At 66.5% G+C, this 21653-nt stretch overlaps 1 protein-coding gene across 1 annotated transcript; it reads right to left on the reverse strand.

Moving 5' to 3' along the window:
- Positions 1 to 4579: 4579 nt before the first annotated feature.
- PARP10 (poly(ADP-ribose) polymerase family member 10) lies at positions 4580 to 11740 on the reverse strand. Its single transcript, XM_067290047.1, has 10 exons — positions 11500 to 11740; positions 10787 to 11032; positions 10039 to 10275; positions 8868 to 9700; positions 8455 to 8667; positions 8149 to 8269; positions 6429 to 7421; positions 5618 to 5751; positions 5332 to 5506; positions 4580 to 5162 (listed from the first exon to the last, which is right to left on the reverse strand). The coding sequence occupies exons 1-10, from the start codon at positions 11690 to 11692 to the stop codon at positions 4858 to 4860; spliced, it is 3450 nt and encodes a 1149-aa protein (XP_067146148.1). The 5' UTR covers positions 11693 to 11740; the 3' UTR covers positions 4580 to 4857.
- Positions 11741 to 21653: the final 9913 nt, after the last annotated feature.

The raw sequence follows: 21653 nt of genomic DNA on the forward strand, positions 1-21653 counted from the left end.
CTTTTCATTGCTGACATAAAAAGCCGCCCCGGTGCCAAACCGCAGCCCTGGCAGGGCATTGCTGGCCCTTTTGATCCCACCGCGGCTCCCACAAACCCAGCTTTGCCGCCCCTTGAAACGGCAAGAAAGAGGCTGGGGCCGGGCTCCAGCTCCAGATGGCCAGACCTTAACAACACGGGGACTCGGGAGCAATGGCAAACTTGGTGCTTGGAAAAACTGAGGCACCCAGCGAGCTTGCAAGGAATGGGATGGAGCACACGGCACAGCCAGGGCCCTCCGGCAGCCCCGCAGCCTGCTCGGAGCCAATGCACGGCACTGCCTGCACCCCCCATCCTGCTCCTCCCCGTGGCCTGGGCTGCAGCTCCTGGGGTTGTGGCCAGCTCGGGCCCCCCCCGGCGCTGCTCCCCAGAGCTGCCTGCCAGTCCCCGGCTCTGCTCCCCTGCGCCGGCCCCAGCACCCTGGCAGTTGCAGCGCAGGGTTTGTGGCAAGAGGATGTGGGAACGGCTTAATCCGGAGCAGAGCAGGAGCCTCGGCACCGTCGCTTTTAACCCATGTCTGGAGCACGCCTCATCCCCACGGGCCGGCCCCAAGCGGCAGCCTCAACCCCAGCCCCGGCCCCAGCACCTCCCTGTTCTGGTGTGCAATGCCGGCACAGGGTGGGCAATGCTGGTACAGGGTGTGCAATGTCCACATGGGGTGGGCAATGCTGGCATGAGGTGTGCAATGCTGGTACAGGGTGGGCAACGCTGGTACAGGGTGTGCAACGCTGGTACAGGGTGGGCAATGCTGGTATGTGGTGGGCAATGCTGGTACAGGGTGTGCAATGTCCACATGGGGTGTGCAATGCTGGCATGAGGTGTGCAATGCTGGTACAGGGTGGGCAACGCTGGTACAGGGTGGGCAATGCTGGTACAGGGTGGGCAATGCTGGTACAGGGTGTGCAATGTCCACATGGGGTGTGCAATGCTGGCATGAGGTGTGCAATGCTGGTACAGGGTGGGCAACGCTGGTACAGGGTGTGCAACGCTGGTACAGGGTGGGCAATGCTGGTATGTGGTGGGCAATGCTGGTACAGGGTGTGCAATGTCCACATGGGGTGTGCAATGCTGGCACGGGGTGTGCAACGCTGGTACGGGGTGGACAATGTGGGCACGAGGCGCACAATGCAGGCAGGGAGCAGGCAATGCCAGTATGGGGTGGGCAATGCTGGCACGGGGTGCACAATGCCAGTATGGGGGGAGCAATACTGGCATGGGGTGCACAATGCCGGCATGGGGTGGGCAATGCTGGCACAGGGTGTGCAATGCTGGCATGAGGTGGGCAATGCTAGCACAGGTTGCACAATGCCGGTATGGGGTGCACGATGCCAGTATGGGGGGAGCAATACTGGCATGGGATGCACGATGCCGGCATGGGGTGGGCAACGCTGGCATGGGGTGCACAACACTGGTAGGGGGTGGGCAATGTTGGCACAGGGTGTGCAATGCTGGCATGGGGCAGGCAATGCCAGTATGGGATGGGCAATGCTGGCATGGGGTGTACGATGCCGGCATGAGGTGGGCAATGCTGGCATGGGGTGCATGATGCCGTTACGGGATGGGCAACGCTGGCACAGGGTGTGCAATGCTGGCATGGGGTGGGCAATGCCAGTATGGGGGGAGCAATACTGGCATGGGGTGCACAATACTGGCATGGGGTGGGCAATGCTAGCACAGGGTGGGCAATGCTGGCATGGGGTGCACGATGCTGGCACGGGGCAGGCAATGCCATCACGCCGCCCCTTGCATGAGGCCAGGCGCAGGCAGCCCCGGGGACCGCGCTGCCAGGGCTGGCAGGGTGCATCGTCCCACCGCAGGCACGGCGGGTTCCCGGCACTGGCGCCTGCCCCGGCGCTTGGCTCCAGGGAGCCGCAGCTCGGGCTCAGCCGCACAAAGGAGCGGAAATGCCACCTCGGCGCCGCTGCCAGCGGGAGCCCGGCCAAGGGGGGACGCCCAAGCGGCGCGACGGGCACCCGGTGTGGCCACAGCACCCTCTAGTGCCACCGCCCCGGGGGCACCGATGCCGGAGGGGTGCCGGGCCCCAACCCCGGAGCCGCCACCGCCGACGAGGTCCCCAAACCCAGACCCGCCACGGATGTGGCCCTCCTCCCCGGCACGAGCCCTTCGTGGCTGCTGCCACCGTGCGGCAGCTCCGCTGCGCGCCGGGGAGAGGACGCTGGTGGCTGCGGCTGTCCCCGTCCAGGCCGAGCAGGGCCTCGCTGCCTCCACAGCCACTGCTGCAGCTACAGCTGCCACCATGCCGCCAGTCCGGCACCCAGGCCGGACCCCCACCCCCAGGCTGCTTTGGAGACCGGAGCACGTTTCCCAGTTTCCAGGACACGGCAGGTTTAAAGCAGAGAGATGAGAGATGCCGGAGCTGGAATCTGACTCCACTGCACGAAACAACACAAGAGGGACAGGGCAGAACCCACAGAATGTTTGAGGTCAGCAGGAACCTCTGGAGATCATCTAGTCCAACCCCCCTGCTCAAGCAGGGTCACCTAGAGCACGTTGCACAGGACCCTGTCCACACGGCTTTTGAACATCTCCAAGGCAGGATGCTCCATAACCTCTTTGGGCAACTTGTTCCAGTGCTCTGTCACCCTCACAGTGAAGTTTTTCCTCATGTTCAGACAGAATTTCCTGTGTTTCAGTTTGTGCCCGTTGCCTCTTGTCCTATCGCTGGGCACCACTGACAAGAGTCTGGCTCCATCCTCTCGACACCCTCCCTTCAGATACTTGTACATGGTGATAAGATCCCCCCTCAGGCTTCTCTTCTCCAGGCAAGACTTGCTGGCAACGCTCTGCCTAACGCACCCCAGCATACCATTGGCCTTCTTGGCCACAAGGGCACGTTGCTGGCTCATGGTCAACTTGTTGTCCCCCAGCACTCCCAGGTCCTTCTCAGCAGAGCTGCTTTCCAGCAGGTCAGCCCCCAACCTGTACTGGTGACTGGGGTTATTCCTCCCCAGGTGCAGGACCCTGCGCTTCCCCTTGCTGAACTCCATGAGGTTCCTCCCCGCCCACCTCTCCAGCCTGTCCAGGTCCCTCTGAATGGCAGCACAGCCTTCTGGTGTATCCGCCACTCCTCCCAGTTTTGGATCATCAGCAAACTTGCTGAGGGTGCACTCTGTGCCTTCATCCAGGTCATTGATGAAGAAGTTGAACAAGACTGGACCCAGTCCTGACCCCTGCGGGACACCACTAGCTACAGGCCTCCAACTAGACTGCACCGCTGATCACAACCCTCTGAGCTCTGCCATTCAGCCAGTTCTCAATCCACCTCACTGTCCACTCATCTAACCCACACTTCCTGAGCTTGTCTATGAGGATGTCATGGGAGACAGTGTCAAAAGCCTTGCTGAAGTCAAGGGAGACAACATCCACTGCTCTCCCCTCATCTACCCAGTTAGTCATCCCATCATAGAAGGCTATCAGATTGGTTAGGCATGATTTCCCCTTGGTGAAGCCATGCTGACTACTCCCAATCACCTTCTTATCCTTCACATGCTTGGAGATGGTGTCCAGGACGAGCTGTTCCATCAGCTTTCCAGGGATCGAGGTGAGGCTGACTGGCCTGTAGATCCCCGAGGGGTTTTTTTGTTTGTTCTTTTTTCGTGGAAGAGCAGCTGGGGGTAATAGTTGGACGGGTGGACAAGTCTTGGCAGTCTTTCCACGATATCTCAGATTCGAGCCCCCAGCAGGCAACAAACCTCTCTAGACAAGAGATCAGGTTGGCAGACGGGCACTTCTGTCCCCTGCAGCAGGGAGTCACCCACAACAATCACTCTCCGCTTCTTCCAGGTGCTCCTGCATGGCACAGGGTCCGTCGGCTCAGTTGCTTCACCTGGAGCCATGCTGCAAGGTCAGTGCCCTCAGCTCAGAGGTTCATCAACTGCAAGTCTTCAGCAGGAGCAAGAGCCTTTCTCCTCATACGAGGAGCAACAAATTTCCAGCCTTCATCTTCTACAGAGTTATGACTTACTGTTCCTCATGGCACAGAGCCCGCCTGCATCTCCACTGCTATGGGGGGTTATGACTTTTGAAGCTGTAGGGTCTCTGAGAATAGCCTACCCATCTCTCGCACGTCTTCTCGGATGCTACGCAGCCTGCTTACCTCCTCCCGTAACTCCTTGACCTGGCGACACGACTCGTCAAGAACAGCACATCCCCTGCAGAAAAGCTGGCTGTCGGCCCCAGCCTCACGGAGAGGCCGCAGGTGAGGGCCGGGTGCCGGCAGCACCTGCACCTGCACCCAGCTCCCAGCTCCCCAGGGTGGGACCTCGCACGGGGAGCGGAAGGCAGCGAGCCCCCGGGGCGGGGCGAGGTCTGGCCCCACGAGAAGGCGCCTCTGGAGACAGTCCCAGCAGGTAACCCGGGAGCAAGGAGACGGCCCCCAGCAGGGGCGAAACCCCCCGGCAGAGCCCAGCCCGCAGGAGCAACGATTCCACCCAGCCCCAGAAAGCGAAGGCAGCCGAGGGTCCCCCTCGGCATCGCCCGCACCCCCCGGGCTGCCCCTCGCTCACCTCCGGACACCGGCAGCCACTCAAACCCTTTATTCCAAACTTTGTTTCTATTGCACTTGCGACCCTTGGTCCCCCCACCGCCGTGCCGCACGCAGAGGCTTGACGCCGGGGTGAGGGGCTGCAGCAGAAGCGCCCTGCAGGGAAGGGGCACAGGGTCCCCTCCGTGCACCGAGCCCGTCCCGGTGCAACACCGGGCTGCCCATCACGGCGGGACAGGCGCAGCCGGATGCCGGCACAGTGGAGCCGGGAGAGCCCCGGCACGCACGGCAAGCCCGCAGACGGCCGGCCCCGGCTCAGGCCGGCGGCTTGACGCGCTGGCAGGTGATGAGGTACTGCGGGTAGGCCTGGGTGTCGTTGAAGATGACGAAGATGCCCGGCTTCCTGGGGTTGTCCACGACGCTGTCGTACCGCAGCGGCGCCTCGGACGCCTCCTTGAGCGGCGGCGCCCGCATGTCCTTCCTGCCGGCCGCGTAGTCGCCGGTCAGGGTCTTGGCCATGAAGATGTACTTGCTGCCGTCGGCGCTGCAGGGCGAGTACTTGTCCTGCACCGACAGCACGGCGTTCACCGCGAAGTACACGCCGAGCCCGTAGAGAGTGGCTGCGGGGCGGGAGGCCGGGAGCGGGTCAGCCGGAGGCGCCGGCACCACCCCTCTCCGCGGGGCGGGAGCGGAGCCAAAAGGGCCGGGGGATGCCGGAGCGGAGCGGCGCTTCCTCCAGGCTCTTCCCCTGCGGGGACCGAGGGCCCGGGGCCCGCCGCCGGCACTCACCGTTCTTGCCGCAGAAGCTGCGGTTGAAGCCGTGCAGGCAGATCTCGCGGCTGGACTGCTCCGTGGTGCCGTGGAAGAGGACCTGCTCCACGTTGCGGGTGCTGCACGTCTTCTCCATGCAGGCCTTCTTCAGCTGGTACTGCTTGTACAGCAGCGGGTGGATCAGCTTCTCCACCTGCCGGAAAGCACCGGGGCGCTCAGGGTTCCGTGCCGCGGGAAGCACCCCGCCGCTCAGGGCGTCGTGCCGAGCCGCACCGGCAGAGCCGGCCGTGCCCGGGGGTCCCACCTTCACCACGCGGATCTTGCTGTGGAAGTCCTCCAGGGTGGCGTAGAAGTGGCGCACGGCCTCGCAGAACTCCTCCGAGTCCTCCGCCAGCGGCATCAGCTTCACCTCCTCATCCAGGTCCACCTCCTCCGCCCCTGCTGAGGAGATCCAGCACCAGTGAGGGTGACTGTTGCGTGGGATCCGCCGGGGAGCGCGGTGTGGGAAGCGCGGTGCAGGAGCCGCCGGGGAGCAGAAGCCACCGGGGAGCGCGGTGTGGGAAATGTGGTGCAGGAGCCGCCGGGGAGCAGAAGCTGCCGGGGAGCAGAAGCCACCGGGGAGCACGGTGTGGGAACCACCAGGGAGCGCGGCGTGGGAATCGCAGCTTGGGAACCACCGGGGAGCACAGTGCAGGAATCATGGCATGGGAACCACTGGGGAGCATGGCATGGGAATCACAGCTCAGGAACCACTGGGGAGCACAGTGCGGGAACCGTGGCATGGGAACCACCGGGGAGCATGGCATGAGAACCGCAGCGCAGGAACCTCCAGGGAGCACAGCATAGGAACCACCAGGGAGTACGGTGTAGGAACCATGGCATGGGAACACCAGGGAGCGCACCGTGGGAACCACAGCGTGGGAACCACCAGGGAGCATGGTGCGGGAACCATGGCACAGGAAGCATGGCACGGGAACCACCAGGGATCACAGCCTCGGTGCTGGGATTCGGCATCCCCAGGGCGTGGGATCCCCTCCAGCTCTGGCAGGGCCGGAGGCTCCCCGGCAGGACACCGCTCCCCACGCGTGCAGCGCCGCCCGGGGCACGGCACGTACCGAGAAGGCCGCGCCGGGCGCTGTCCGTCGGCAGCTCGCTGCGGGAGATGGCCAGGGTGCAGGCAGCACCGACGTCGTACTCCTCCATGCGCTCCAGGTCGATGGCGAAGGGCTGGCCGTCGAAGAGCACGTCCAGCCGCCTCTGCCGGCGGTGCCAGGCCTGCTCCAGCAGCGTGGCGGCCGGGGCGGCGTAGGGCACGGCGGTGCCGGTGGCGTCCCAGCGCACCCAGCGTGCCGAGCCCGGCGGGGGCGGCTCCGCCGGCGGCAGCCGGGCCAGGAGCAGGCAGAGGTCGCGGGCGGCGCCGGCGGTGTAGTCGGCGAAGCCGTGCAGCGTGGCCGTGCCGCCGCGCAGGCGGAGGTGCACGGCGTGGGCGCGCTGCAGGTGGGCCAGGTAGCGGCGGCAGGCGGCCGGCAGCGCCCGCAGCCGGGGGCTCTGCACCTCCTCCGTGTGCAGCCGCGCCTGCAGCGCCTGCTCCAGCTGCCGGGGCAGCGCGCTCACGTCCCGCTCGAAGGCCGCGTACAGCGTCACCCGGGCGGTGTCCGCCGCCGGCAGAGCCTCCTCCAGGGAGGCTTCCAGGGCGGCGCGGAGGCCGGGGTCCTCGGCGGGGCCGGGGGCAGCCCGCTGCTCCCGCTCGTAGGAGCGCAGGGAGAGCAGGGTGGCGCGCTGCAGCTCCTCCTCCTCGCGCCGCGTGCTGTCCATGGACTGCTGGATGGCCAGCAGCATCGCTGCCTCCTCCTCCTCCTCCTCCTCGCCGCCCCCCATCCCGGCGGCATGCAGGTCTGCAGCGTCATCCCCATCGGCTGGGCCCCGCGGCTCCCCCAGCACTGCCAAGCTGGACTCCGGTGCACGGTACAGATCCTCCTCGCTGTTGGAGACGACCCTGCTCCAGTCCAGAGCGGCCTCATCGAGGGCAGGCGGCGGCAGCTCCCCGTCACCCGCAGCTCTGCCGGCGTCCTCCGTGCGCAGGGCTGCCAGCAGCTCCTTGATCTCCTCTGCAGGGAGGAGCGTGGCGGAGTCAGGCGGTGAGACCCGAGCCCCGGCGTGGGGTGCGCAGGGCCCCCCAGCGCTCCCTCCGCCTCCCCGCTGCAGCGCGGGGAGGAGGCGGCACGTTTCCCACAGCAGGGCAGGCCCCCGCTCACCCCCAGGGCTCTCCCATGCCGCGGAGATGCACGGGTGCCATGGTGCATGGATGCATCGGTGCACAGACAAACGCAGCCGTGGCTCGCCATGGCCCCACGTGTCCTTCCCACCCCATCCCCCTGCTCACCCGCAGGGCTCTCCCAAGCAGCAGAGATGCACGGACACATCAGTGCAGGGACGCAGTGGTGCACAGACGCATCGGTGCATGGACACCGCGGTGCATGGAGGCCATGGCACAGACACACGCAGCCGTGGCTCACCAGGGCCCCACGTGCCCTTCCCACCCCATCCCCCTGCCCACCCCCAGGACCCTCCTGCACCGCGGAGATGCACAGACACACAGACACCTCGGTGCACGGATGCATTGGTGCACGGACACCGCGATGCACAGCTGCCGCAGTGCAGACACGCAGCCATGGCCCCGTGCACGCCCTTCCCACCCCACCTCCCAGGGCTGGCAGCGGGTTGCCCCGGCACGCACGTCACCACCCTGCACCGGCGGGCGCAGCCGGGAACCCGGCCGCAGACCTGCCCCCTTGCCGCAGCTCGCCAGGGCGCACGGCCCGGTGCCGCCCTCACCTATGTTAGGGGGACGGCCGTCTCCGTCCGTGCCATCGGGCAGCTCCCGGTGCTCAGAGTCCGGCACGGCGGGCGGGGAGTCCCAGGGGCCGCTCTCGGGGAACAGCTCGGCCAGCTCAAGCTGCGGGGACACGCCGGCGAGGCTCCGTCACGGCGCCGCACGCGACGCCAGGGAACGAGCGAGCACGCCGAGCCCGGCGCCGCCACGGCCCCGACGGCTCGCGGCCCGGCACAGAGCAAGGGCAGCCGGCCGCGAGCGTGCACCGCTCCGAGCAGGGCTGCAGCGCCGGGCGAGCCTGGCCTCACCTGGGCGTCCGGCGGGCTCCACTCCACCTTGCCCAGGTCGATGATGCACTGGAAGCGTCTCTCCAGCTCGCCGACGATGCTCCGCCCGCGCTCGTCCAGGAGGAAGCGGGCGACGCCGGGGTACCGCAGCGTCACCGTCTGCGAGCCGACGGTGCCCAGCAGGCTCTGCAGGAAGTCGGCGGCTGCCCGGCAGGCGCTCGCCTCCCCACTCAGCTGCGGCAGAAGGGGCCGGCGGTCAGCACCGGCGCCCCGCTCCCGCGGGAGCCCCCACGCGCCCCACCGAGCCGTGCGGGCTGCATCCCCGCTCCGCAGGGAGCGGCGAGCACCCCCTGCCTTCGGAGCCACGCTGCTCCGTACGGAGGCGCCCCCAACACAGCGCGGCTTGGCTCCCCTCTGCGCACACCCCAGCTCACCCGGAAGCCGGTGACGTCCGAGCCTTCCAGCGGCAGCAGGGAGACCTCGGCGATGCCGGCCAGCAGGTCGCGGTAGTGCTGCTGCAGGTAGCGCAGCGCGCCCGGCTCCGCGGACACCAGCACCTCGTCCTGCGCGGCGTCCCGCAGGAAAGCCCGCAGCTTCTCCCCGTTCTCCTCCTCCAGGCCGCGCAGGGTGAGGCCCTGCAGGCGGCCCGTGCCCGGGACGAGCTGCACGTCGCAGCAGCGCAGCAGCTCCCGGAGCTGCGCCCAGCGCGGCGAGCTGAGCGCCGGCAGCTCCCGCTCCGACAGCTCCAGGCAGAAGGGGGTGAGGGCCGAGTGCAGCAGGCAGATGGTGTCCTGGACGGCCTCGGGGCTCAGCGCCGTGACCACCACCTCGCTCGCGGCCACGGCGTAGCAAGCCGGCACGCCCCGGCCGGCCAGGAGCTGCCCGAGCCGCTCGCGGACGTCCTCGCGTCGCAGCAAGCGAAGGGTCTGCGCCGGGAAGGGCAGGGGCTCCTGAACCGCCCCGTCCAGCTTCTCCTCCAGCCACTTCTGCGACTCCCGGAGGCGGGAGACATCCCCGCCGGAGATCCGGGCCTGGCCGCCCTCCACCCGCAGGGACAGCCCGGGGAAGGCAGCCTGCAGCTCCCCAAGCACCGGGCTCAGCTCCAGCAGCTGCCGTTTCGCCGCATCCGCGACGCCCACGCGGATCTCCTGGGTGCCGGGGGCGGCCGGCTCTGCCTCCTGCAGGGGCTCCAGGAACTCGTAGTAGGGCGAGACCTCCAGCGCGACGTCCCGGAGCCGGTGGGGCTTCTGCAGCACCCGCTCCGCGGCTGCACGGCGGGGAGAGGAGGCGCGAGTCGGGACGAACACGAAGCCGCCGGGACCCCATCAGCCCCGCAGCGCGTGCCCAGGCTGGGTCTGCCCTTGCTCCCAGCCCCAGGGAGGGGGGAACAGCAGCCGGTTTGGACCTGCTCCCGCGCGGAGACCCGGAGAGCCCACATGGCTGTGCCAAAGTCGGCAGGGAACCGGGGCTGCGCTAGTCCCGGGCAACTACGTCGCTCATTTGCGGGAAGGGGGCAGAAAGCTGGGGATCCTCCAAGCCTCAGCGGGACTTGGACACAGCCGGGCTCGGTTCAGGTTCCCAAGGACCCGGCGCGGCGCCTCTCACCTGCCGGATCCTGGAAGGACACCACGGCCAGGCTGCACCCCGGCAGCACCCGCACGTCGCGCACGCTGCCCCCTCCGCTCCTCCGGTTCTCGAAGTAGAGCTCCAGCAGGTCGCGGCTCAGCGACCCGGGGGCCCCGCTCCGCACCACGATGCCGTCCGTCCACGGCACGCGCTCCACGGCCACGGCGGCCCCCTCCAGCCTCCGGCGCTGCACGCGCTGCTCCACCTCTGCAAACTCTGCCGGGACGAGAGCAGGGAAAACCCAGCGTCCGCGGCCGCCCCGCAGGCTCGAGCCCTCCCCGTCAGGAGCTAGAGCCAGGCACAGGAAGCCGCGGACACGAGGACTTGGTGGAGCGTGCACGAGGCACGACGTTGCCGGTGGGCGCGGAGGAACGCTCATTCCACCAGACGCAGCGTGGAGCAACGCCTGGAGCTGGACGGTTGCTGGGGCCGTTCTCGGGAAAGGCCAGCGAGCAGAAGGGGAGGGCGACGGGGACATTTGGGGGGCTGCGAGAGGCCCTCGGGAGGAGACCAGGTGCCGACCGCACAGATCGCGTTGGGGGAGCGCCCTGCGTGGGGATGCAGCCCCGGGAGAGGCACGGAACCGCCGGACCCGGGGCGGCATCAGCAGGAGACCTACGGGGATGCAGCTCCCGACGAACAGCAGCCGGGAGGGGGGAAGGAAGGGACGATGCCGCCGGGCGGGCGAGGGGGCCACAACCCGGGAATGCTGGCGCGGGACCCCCACCTGCTTCGCCGAGCGGCTCCAGCAGCTGCGCCAGGGCCTGGTCCTGCGCCGGGCTGAGGCGGAGGTGGAAAGTGCCGCCCTCGCGGCGCAGGACGTTCTCCGCGAAGAGCTCCAGGAGCGCGCGGGGGGTGCGCGGGTCCAGGCCCACGAAGAGGACTTTGGCGGGGTCCCACGGGGCGGCGGGGCGGACCAGCAGCTCGACGCCCTGCAGCTGGTGCCGGCCCCTGCAGAGGACGCGCTGGGCGTCTGCGACGGGACGGCGTCAGGGCAACGCGGCCGGCGCGCGCCGGCACCCCCGGGTCCCCTGCGCGGAGCAGCCCACCGGGACCCTCGGCTCCCCCGGGGTGCCTGCCCGCAGCCCCACACCGGCCTCCCGGGACCCCCACCCGCAGTCCCACACTGGCCCTCTGGGACCCCTGCCCGCAGCCCTACACCAGCCCCCCGGGACCCCCACCTGTAGCCCCACACTGGCCCCCAGGGACCCCCGCCCACAGCCCTACACCGGCCCCCCGGGACTCCCACCTGCAGACCCACACCGGCCCTCTGGAATCCCTGCCTGCAGACACAAACCAGCCCCCCAGGACCCCTGCCTGCAGACCCACACCGGCCCCCCGGGACCCCCGCCCACAGACCCACACCGGCCCCTCTGCTCCCCCCCCAGCCGAGCTCCCCTGCCCCCCCCCCGGGGTCCCCCCCACCCCCCCCCCACTCACCCTGGGGGCTCTCGAAGGCCAGGAGCAGGCAGTCGCCGCGGCGGCGGCAGCTCCGCACCGGGCCCCCCCCCGAGCGGCGGCGGCTCTCGAAGTAGAGCAGCAGCAGCTCGTCGGGCAGCTCCGGGGGGGCGCCCCGCACCTCCAGCTCCCCCCGCGCCTCCGGCTCCCCCCGCGCCTCCGGGGCCTCCGACATCCTGCGCACCGCACCGCTCCGCTCAGCGCCCCGCGACGGCACCCACGGCGAGACCCCCACGTCCAACAAGCCCGCGCCAGACTCCCGCACCCCGCGCCCGCCCCCAGCCCCCAAACCCCGGGTCAGTGCCTCCCCCCCCCGCCCCCAAGCCCGCTCCCAGCCCCATAGCCCCGGCGCAGGGCCCCCACCCTCCGCCCCGCTCACTCCCAGCCCCATAGCTCCCATAGGGCCCCCCCCGGCCCCATAGCTCCAGGGCAGGGCTCTGCCGGCTGCCCCCAGCCCCATAGCCGCGGGTCAGTGCCCTCCCCAAGCCCATCCCCAGCCCCATAGCCGCGGGTCAGTGCCCTCCCCAAGCCCATCCCCAGCCCCATAGCCGCGGGTCAGTGCCCTCCCCAAGCCCATCCCCAGCCCCATAGCCGCGGGTCAGTGCCCTCCCCAAGCCCATCCCCAGCCCCATAGCCGCGGGCCCCCCCGGCCCCGCACGCACCTGCTGCGCTCCGCCCCGCTCCGCCCCGCCGCAGAAGCGAAAGCGAAAGCGGGCCGGGAAGGGGAAGGGGAAGGGGAAGGGGCCGGGCCGGGAGGGGCCCCGACGGGGCGGGCGCCGAGGGGAGGGCGGTGCTGCTCCGGGGGGGGCGGGACATGGGCCCTGACCGCCCCCTCCCGATGTGCTATGGGGGATGGGGGGCCCTGACCCCCCCCCCCAGTGTGCTATGGGGAGCAGGTCACCCTGACCCCCCCCCGGTGTGCTATGGGGGGTGGGGGCCCTGACCCCCCCCAGTGTGCTATGGGGGGTAGGGTGCCCTGACCCCCCCCCCGGTGTGCTATGGGGGGTGGGAACCCTGACCCCCCCCCTCGGTGTGCTACGGGGGGCAGGAGGCCCTGACCCCCCCCAGTGTGCTATGGGGGATGGGGGGCCCTGACCCCACCAGTGTGCTATGGGGGGCAGGGGGCCCTGACCCCCCCCGGTGTGTTATGGGGGGCGGGGGGCCCTGACCCCCCCCGGTGTGCTATGGGGGGCGGGGGGCCCTGACCCCCCCCAGTGTGCTGTCGGGGCCAGGGGCCCAGCCCCACAGCAGGTGATGGACCCTGACTCCTCCACCCCCCCCCCCGGGGCTGTTGCTGCTCCCCTTTGAGTTGGGTTCCGGCGAGGACAAGGTGACTTTTGTCCCTCATGTCCCAGCCCTGCCACCCCCTGACAGGCCCGGCTCGCTGCCCCACACCATGGGGCTGGACCCTGGCACCCCCGGCAAGGGGAGCCCAGAGCCGCCCCGTCCCGCAGGGCCGGTCCCGGAGGTGGCTGGGAGCAGCGCGGGGATGTGCCGGGTGGGGTGGCCGGAGCTACGGACTGCGCCCGTGGGACGGTGGCGCTCACGAGGGACCCGTTGGTGTAAGACATCCGGATCTCCAAGCCCCTCTGATGAGGTCCTACCCCGAGGGCCATCCCGGAGACTGGGTCTCCGCAGGATGGGAGCTGGAGCTGAGCTGGTTCAGGGGGAGGAGGCAAAGGGCAGGGTTGGATGGTCACTTCTCAGGATGGAGAACAGTCTCCAAGGGATCGGTGCGGGACCCATGTCATGTCCACCTGCAACCCGAGAAAGGCGGCGAAGAGCGAAATCCCCAGGTCTGCAGAGGCTGTCGTGCTCCTCGGTGCACCCTGGTGCTGGGCGGCTCCAGGAGGACGAGCGGAAGGAAGGGACGGTGCTGGGATCAGACGCGTGCGTGGTGTGATACGGGCGTTGCACGCCCCGAGGAGGCAACTGCAGACCGGCCCGGGGCAGGTCAGCAGCTCTCGGCTGCCCCGAAGCACGGGGTAGCATGGAGATGACGTGCCACCACCAGCCTGCCCAGCGGCCGAGCTGCCCCGGGGCGACGGGAAAGGCCAAAATTGCCAGCAGGGAGCGGGGCACCCGGAGGAAAGGAGACCTCGCGGGCGGTGCAGCTTCGTGCCAGGGTGCACCCGCACCTCCGGCGCCGCACGGCACCGCGCTCCCCGTCTCGGGGGGACGTGGCGGCGGCAGGGGCGGTCTGGGGAAAGGCGGCTCGCATAGCCGAGGGGAGGGAGCAGCACCTTGCAAGGAGACACGGAGGCCGCAGCGCCGGGCTTTGGAGAGGAGAAGGCGGAGGAGGGACATGAGTGAGGTTTACAAAGCCTTGAAGGTGGTGAATAAGCTGAACGTGGGACTCGTTTGCCAAACTGGGGGAGTGCTCGGTGAAGCCAGCGGATGGGTTTCATCAGATCAGCGTGTGCTTCTTCGCAGGGCAGGTGCGGTGAGGGCACCTGGGGGAGACCTGGCGAGGGGTCGGCGACCGGCAGAGTAGGTGGCAGCAGCCCCAGCGTGTGACACGACCCGCTGACCAAGTCCCCATCGGAACCAGGCGTGCATGCACCGTTTTGTCCACAACGTCCAGCTGCTCCCGGGCAGCAGCTGCTCAAGGCTGGCGCAGCTGAGAAAAGGAAACACTTCCAGCAGATTTAAGGGGCCCTTGGGAACAGCGGGGAAGTCGTGTCCGTGCGTCCAGCCTGTGCGTCCGACCTGCATGTCCAGCAGCCTCCCATCGGCGACCCCTCGGCACGGTTCCCGGGGCTTCCCGGGGTTCCCTTCATTAAACCTGTCCTGTTTAACCCCTCATGAACCGTGAGTGTGGCCTTCTGCCAGTATCTGACCCTCCCTTGCCCGCCTCGCGGTCACATTTGGCGCGGCCAGCGGGTACCGGTGTGGAGATGCCTCTTTGGGGCGAGAGGACAAGGGGGAGGCAGGGAGCCGCGTTCCTGGGTGGCCGCTCCAGGTCGGTGGGAACCCATGGCTCGCAAGGGATGGATCACCCCTGCAGCACAGCCGGAGCTGGAGAGCGAGCCGGGGGGATCCCCGGAGCGGCACGTGGAGCTGGTCTCCAAGCTCCAGCTGGAAAAGCAGGGCCAGCGGCGCGAAAGGCAGCGGGGATCTGGGGTGGATCCTGCTGCCTGCGCTCCGCACCCTGGGCAAGGTGCTGTTGACACAGCGCCAGTGAATTAGGCAGTTGGGAAGTGATCTCGCAGCTGCTAAGGAGGCTCGAGAAATGACCCGGGAGGTTGCAACTGCAACCGCGGGTCGAGCTGGGAAGCTGCAGCACCGGTGTGCCGTTGTGGCTGCCCTCATTACAAACCACCAGCAGCAACAGGGGGGCGGCAAGAGGTCCCTCCCCTGGTGCTGCGGGCGTTGGTGCAAAAAATGGTTTGGGATCCGGAAACTTGGGATGGAAACATCTGGGACTCCCCCCATCAGAGCATGAGGGGGCGGCAGCTGCCCGGCCGGTGGCAGAACAGCGGCTCACCGGGCCGAACGCAGCCCATCTGCAAGGGACCGCAACTGCTGGTGATTTTACAGCATCGGAGCTGCAGCAGGATGTGCAGGGACGCTACCCGCAGCAGCCCCGGGAAGGGCTGTTGGTTAGAGCGGCTGTTGAGGCTGCGGGACGATGGGGCAGATGCGGTTTATTTTGCTGGAGAGGAGCTCGGTGGGGGGGGGCTCTGCCCCGGGACCCCGGGCTGCGCGACACCCTCCGCGCCCTGCAGCAGCTACCTGCGATCGGGGGTGGGACGGGCACGGTGGGGGAAGTCGCAGCGCTGCTATCTCGGTTAGCAGAGGCGTCCTCTGCTAGCAGAGATAAGAAGTCGGGAAACAGGCGGATAAACACGACGCAGAAGGAAAGGGCGAGTCGCGGCACTGTGTTCCCAGACCTGCTGCGAGCCGCCGTGCCACGGGGGGAGGCGGACGGCGAACCCAGCACGGGGCTGCTCCAACGGTGGCTGCAGCTGCAGCCGGAGCAGCGCACGCAACCCCCGGGGCTGGGGGAGCGTGGCGAGCAGCCCAGAGAGCACAGGGGGGACCCGCAGCACCCACTGCCCCGCCGGCAGCGTGCACGGAGCGGGAGCTGCCAGCGGCACAAAAACAGGCCAGGCAGCGTTGCCCCCCTTGTACCCGCTTAGCTCCACAGCAGTTGTGGACCAAAAAGCATTATATCCGCAGAGGACCAAAGCCTGGGTACGTCTGGCAAATTGATTCTATTGGACCCTTACCGGAGAGCCAGCGGCACAGGTATGTCCTGACCGCTGTAGATGCCTGCTCTGGTCTGTTGTACACCCACTCCTGCGCTGCAGCTGCCCAGGCTCACACCATTAAGGCATTAGAAGGCTTGATTGGGTTATATGGTTTCCCAGTGGAAGTCCAAAGTGATCAGGGCACTCATTTCACAGGGAATGACATTCAAAATTGGGCCGGAGAGCAAGGAATAGCCTGGACGTATCACGTACCCCACCATCGGCAAGGGGCAGGATTGGTAGAGTGAGTGAACAGGCTGCTCGAAGAGCAGCTGTGCAAACTGCCCCTCCTGGTACCCTCACGGGCTGGAGCAAAAGCATTTGTCAGGCAACTGCCTGCCTCAGTGACCGACCGCTGTGTGGCTCTACCCCGTATGCTCGTTTCAAAGGGGAATCCATCGAGCGGCCGCGTGTGCTTAGGGTGCAACGGCTGCACCCCCAAGCCTGCCTCCCCGTGCGAGCCATGCCTGGGAGTGCAGGGTTGGGTCTGCGACTGCCACACAAAGAAATAACCCTGGAACGGGAGAGCCATCATCTCGTGAGTATGGAGCTGGCCATCAGCATACCTCAAGGGTGTTATGGTCGCGTGGTGCCCTGCAATAGCTTAGCTCTCCAGGAGGGGGGGCATCGAGGCAGGAGTCATTGACTTGAGCTGCCTTAAGGAGGTGAAGGTCGTGATTCATTACACCAGATCCCAACCCCTGCGATGTGCGCAGGGAGACCGAATACCCCAATTGATATGCGAGCGGATAAGGGTCCCCCCTACCCAGGAAGGAGATTCTTTGCAGCCGGGCCAGCAGCAGGGAGGTTTCGGGTCTCCAGGTTGTGCTGTGTGGGAGCATGATCTGGCTAAATCCGAACAGTCGGAAGGGGAAAGCATTGCTGATGGGCCAGGAGACACCCACCTGGGACTAATCAAAGGGGAAAGTGTCCCAGTCCATGTCCCCTCTGGGAGACTTTTGCCCAGAGAGCCGTGACCTGATGAATGCGCTGAGCAGAGCCGCGACATTGCTGCCCTCCATCCTAACCCTGCACCCTGACGGCAGCTGGGGCACCGACGGAACTGCGGTGAGCGCATCGAACCCAACACCCACCAGATAAAGAGCCTTCTTCAAGGACTACACGATGTAAAGTCCGAAGAGTCAGTGCGGGACAACCCCTGGCAGTGACTGTCATCACGGCTGTGCAATTTAGGACTACGGGGAAAATGCGCTGTGCTCCCGGTCTTCTGCGCTGATCAGTTTTGTGGGCATACGTGTTATAAATTACTATATATATATATTCACTAGGATTTAGTTGCTTGTACACCTTAGCTGTTTACTTAGCCTAATACCGGGAAGGCACGTCTGAACCTTGTCCCCACACCGGTGGCACCAACACCGCGTCTCTGTCAGTCAAGGGCTGGAGTGCGGTGAGGGCACGTGGGGAAGATCTGGCGAGGGGTCAGCGACCGGCAGAGTAGGTGGCAGCAGCCCCAGCGTGTGACACGACCCGCTGACCAAGTCCCCATCGGAACCAGGCGTGCATGCACCGTTTTGTCCACAACGTCCAGCTGCTCCCGGGCAGCAGCTGCTCAAGGCTGGCGCAGCTGAGAAAAGGAAACACTTCCAGCAGATTTAAGGGGCCCTTGGGAACAGCGGGGAAGTCGTGTCCGTGCATCCAGCCTGTGCGTCCGACCTGCATGTCCAGCAGCCTCCCATCGGCGACCCCTCGGCGCGGTTCCCGGGGCTTCCCGGGGTTCCCTTCATTAAACCTGTCCTGTTTAACCCCTCATGAACCGTGAGTGTGGCCTTCTGCCAGTATCTGACCCTCCCTTGCCCGCCTCACGGTCACATTTGGCGCGGCCAGCGGGTACCGGTGTGGAGATGCCTCTTTGGGGCGAGAGGACAAGGGGGAGGCAGGGAGCCGCGTTCCTGGGTGGCCGCTCCAGGTCGGTGGGAACCCATGGCTCGCAAGGGATGGATCACCCCTGCAGCACAGCCGGAGCTGGAGAGCGAGCCGGGGGGATCCCCGGAGCGGCACGTGGAGCTGGTCTCCAAGCTCCAGCTGGAAAAGCAGGGCCAGCGGCGCGAAAGGCAGCGGGGATCTGGGGTGGATCCTGCTGCCTGCGCTCCGCACCCTGGGCAAGGTGCTGTTGACACAGCGCCAGTGAATTAGGCAGTTGGGAAGTGATCTCGCAGCTGCTAAGGAGGCTCGAGAAATGACCCGGGAGGTTGCAACTGCAACCGCGGGTCGAGCTGGGAAGCTGCAGCACCGGTGTGCCGTTGTGGCTGCCCTCATTACAAACCACCAGCAGCAACAGGGGGGCGGCAAGAGGTCCCTCCCCTGGTGCTGCGGGCGTTGGTGCAAAAAATGGTTTGGGATCCGGAAACTTGGGATGGAAACATCTGGGACTCCCCCCATCAGAGCATGAGGGGGCGGCAGCTGCCCGGCCGGTGGCAGAACAGCGGCTCACCGGGCCGAACGCAGCCCATCTGCAAGGGACCGCAACTGCTGGTGATTTTACAGCATCGGAGCTGCAGCAGGATGTGCAGGGACGCTACCCGCAGCAGCCCCGGGAAGGGCTGTTGGTTAGAGCGGCTGTTGAGGCTGCGGGACGATGGGGCAGATGCGGTTTATTTTGCTGGAGAGGAGCTCGGTGGGGGGGGGCTCTGCCCCGGGACCCCGGGCTGCGCGACACCCTCCGCGCCCTGCAGCAGCTACCTGCGATCGGGGGTGGGACGGGCACGGTGGGGGAAGTCGCAGCGCTGCTATCTCGGTTAGCAGAGGCGTCCTCTGCTAGCAGAGATAAGAAGTCGGGAAACAGGCGGATAAACACGACGCAGAAGGAAAGGGCGAGTCGCGGCACTGTGTTCCCAGACCTGCTGCGAGCCACCGTGCCACGGGGGGAGGCGGACGGCGAACCCGGTGCAGGGCTGCTCCAACGGTGGCTGCAGCTGCAGCCGGAGCAGCGCACGCAGCCCCCGGGGCTGGGGGAGCGCGGCGAGCAGCCCGGAGAGCGCAGGGGGGACCCGCAACACCCACTGCCCCGCCGGCAGCGTGCACGGAGCGGGAGCTGCCAGCGGCACAAAAACAGGCCAGGCAGCATTGCCCCCCTTGTACCCACTTAGCTCCACAGCAGTTGTGGACCAAAAAACATTATATCCGCAGAGGACCAAAGCCTGGGTACGTCTGGCAAATTGATTCTATTGGACCCTTACCGGAGAGCCAGCGGCACAGGTATGTCCTGACCGCTGTAGATGCCTGCTCTGGTCTGTTGTACACCCACTCCTGCGCTGCAGCTGCCCAGGCTCACACCATTAAGGCATTAGAAGGCTTGATTGGGTTATATCGTTTCCCAGTGGAAGTCCAAAGTGATCAGGGCACTCATTTTACAGGGAATGACATTCAAAATTGGGCCGGAGAGCAAGGAATAGCCTGGACGTATCACGTACCCCACCATCTGTAAGGGGCAGGATTGGTAGAGTGAGTGAACAGGCTGCTCGAAGAGCAGCTGTGCAAACTGTCCCCTCCTGGTACCCTCACGGGCTGGAGCAAAAGCATTTGTCAGGCAACTGCCTGCCTCAGTGACCGACCGCTGTGTGGCTCTACCCTGTATGCTCGTTTCAAAGGGGAATCCATCGAGCGGCCGCGTGTGCTTAGGGTGCAACGGCTGCACCCCCAAGCCTGCCTCCCCGTGCGAGCCTTGCCCGGCAGTGCAGGGTTGGGTCTGCGACTGCCACGCAAAGAAATAACCCTGGAACGGGAGAGCCGTCATCTCGTGAGTATGGTGTCGGCCATCAGCATATTTCAAGGGTGTTATGGTCGCGTGCTGCCCTGCAATAGCTTAGCTCTCCAGGAGGGGGGGCATCGAGGCAGGAGTCATTGACTTGAGCTGCCTTAAGGAGGTGAAGGTCGTGATTCATTACACCAGATCCCAACCCCTGCGATGTGCGCAGGGAGACCGAATACCCCAATTGATATGCGAGCGGATAAGGGTCCCCCCTACCCAGGAAGGAGATTCTTTGCGGCCCAGCCAGCAGCCGGGAGGTTTCAGGTCTCCAGGTCGTGCTGTGTGGGAGCCTGATCTGGCTAAATCCGAACAGTCGGAAGGGGAAAGCATTGCTGATGGGCCAGGAGACACCCACCTGGGACTAATCAAAGGGGAAAGTGTCCCAGTCCATGTCCCCTCTGGGAAACTTTTGCCCAGAGAGCCGTGACCTGATGAATGCGCTGAGCAGAGCCGCGACATTGCTGCCCTCCATCCTAACCCTGCACCCTGACGGCAGCTGGGGCACCGACGGAACTGCGGTGAGCGCATCGAACCCAACACCCACCAGATAAAGAGCCTACTTCAAGGACTACACGATATAAAGTCCGAAGAGTCAGTGCGGGACAACCCCTGGCAGTGACTGTCATCACGGCTGTGCAACTTAGGACTACGGGGAAAATGCGTTGTGCTCCCGGTCTTCTGCGCTGATCAGTTTTGTGGGCATACGTGTTATAACTTACTATATATATATATATTCACTAGGATTTAGTTGCTTGTACACCTTAGCTGTTTACTTAGCCTAATACCAGGAAGGCACGTCTGAACCTTGTCCCCACACCGGTGGCACCAACACCGCGTCTCTGTCAGTCAAGGGCTGGAGTGCGGTGAGGGCACGTGGGGAAGATCTGGCGAGGGGTCAGCGACCGGCAGAGTAGGTGGCAGCAGCCCCAGCGTGTGACACGACCCGCTGACCAAGTCCCCATCGGAACCAGGCGTGCATGCACCGTTTTGTCCACAACGTCCAGCTGCTCCCGGGCAGCAGCTGCTCAAGGCTGGCGCAGCTGAGAAAAGGAAACACTTCCAGCAGATTTAAGGGGCCCTTGGGAACAGCGGGGAAGTCGTGTCCGTGCGTCCAGCCTGTGCGTCCGACCTGCATGTCCAGCAGCCTCCCATCGGCGACCCCTCGGCACGGTTCCCGGGGCTTCCCGGGGTTCCCTTCATTAAACCTGTCCTGTTTAACCCCTCATGAACCGTGAGTGTCTCTCCGCACCCGTATCCGACCCTCCCTTGCCTGCTTCGCGGTCATGGCAGGCAAGGGACTTGCAGCCACGAGTGGTGAAGGAGAGTCTCGGCATGTCCAAGGGATCGGAGCGGTGCACAGATGCGCGTGGGACTGGGCAGGGATGTCCTCTCCTGCATCCCTCGTCCCGTGAGAGCCACGGGGGCCCGGCGAGGGGACGGGCTGCAGAGACCCGTCCCCAAACGGCGTCCGACGCCTCTCCTCCCCGTCGGCCTCTCCGTTTGGGGCTGGGCAACAGCAAAACGCTGAAGCTCTCCCAGGGAGGGACAGGGCAGAGGAAACACTAGGAGAAAGCGCGGGCGGCGCAGCGTCGGCGTGGGGCCTGCGGAGGACATCGCCGCAGCAGCGGAGCCTTGTCACAGCCACGAAGGGATTTGCTTTATTAGCCCCGAGGGCAATTAGCTGGGGCTGGGAGACGTGCAGCCTGCACGGCCTGGAGAGCGGGGCGGCTGCTCCGTCCCTCCGCCACGTGGACCCGGGGATGTCACCGCATGGAGCCAGGGATGTCACCACAGGGACCCGGGGATGTTGCTGCACAGATCCAGGGATGTCACCGCATGGACCCGGGGCTGCCGATGGAAAGCGGCGGGAGGCAGCTCCGGTGCCGGCCGAGCCGGCGGCTCTGCGCTGGGGCGCAGCCGGGTGGGGACGCCTCGCTGCAGGACACGGCTGCCGAGGGCTGACACGGGTCCAAAGGGCACGGCGATACTCCAGCGCCGGGAAACGCGCCCAGGGCTGCTCCCCAGAGCGGGGGCAGAAGCACCTGGCCTGGCCGTGCAGGTGCTGGGGGCAGCGCGGCGGGGGAGAGGGCGCGCGCGTGGCGGGGGGATGC

The sequence above is a fragment of the Apteryx mantelli genome, chromosome 2 (genome assembly GCF_036417845.1).
Source record: "Apteryx mantelli isolate bAptMan1 chromosome 2, bAptMan1.hap1, whole genome shotgun sequence".
NCBI classification, from domain to species: Eukaryota; Metazoa; Chordata; class Aves; order Apterygiformes; family Apterygidae; genus Apteryx; species Apteryx mantelli.

Excerpts from the sequence above, each read along its gene's own strand:
- PARP10 (XM_067290047.1), bottom strand. The coding sequence starts at position 11,692 with ATGTCGGAGGCCCCGGAGGCGCGGGGGGAGCCGGAGGCGCGGGGGGAG. Across the intron at positions 5,752-6,428 it reads CGCCCGGCGCGGCCTTCTCG|GGGCGGAGGAGGTGGACCTG; the intron begins GTACGTGCCGTG and ends TCTCCTCAGCAG. Across the intron at positions 5,163-5,331 it reads CAGCTTCTGCGGCAAGAACG|CCACTCTCTACGGGCTCGGC; the intron begins GTGAGTGCCGGC and ends CCCGCCCCGCAG.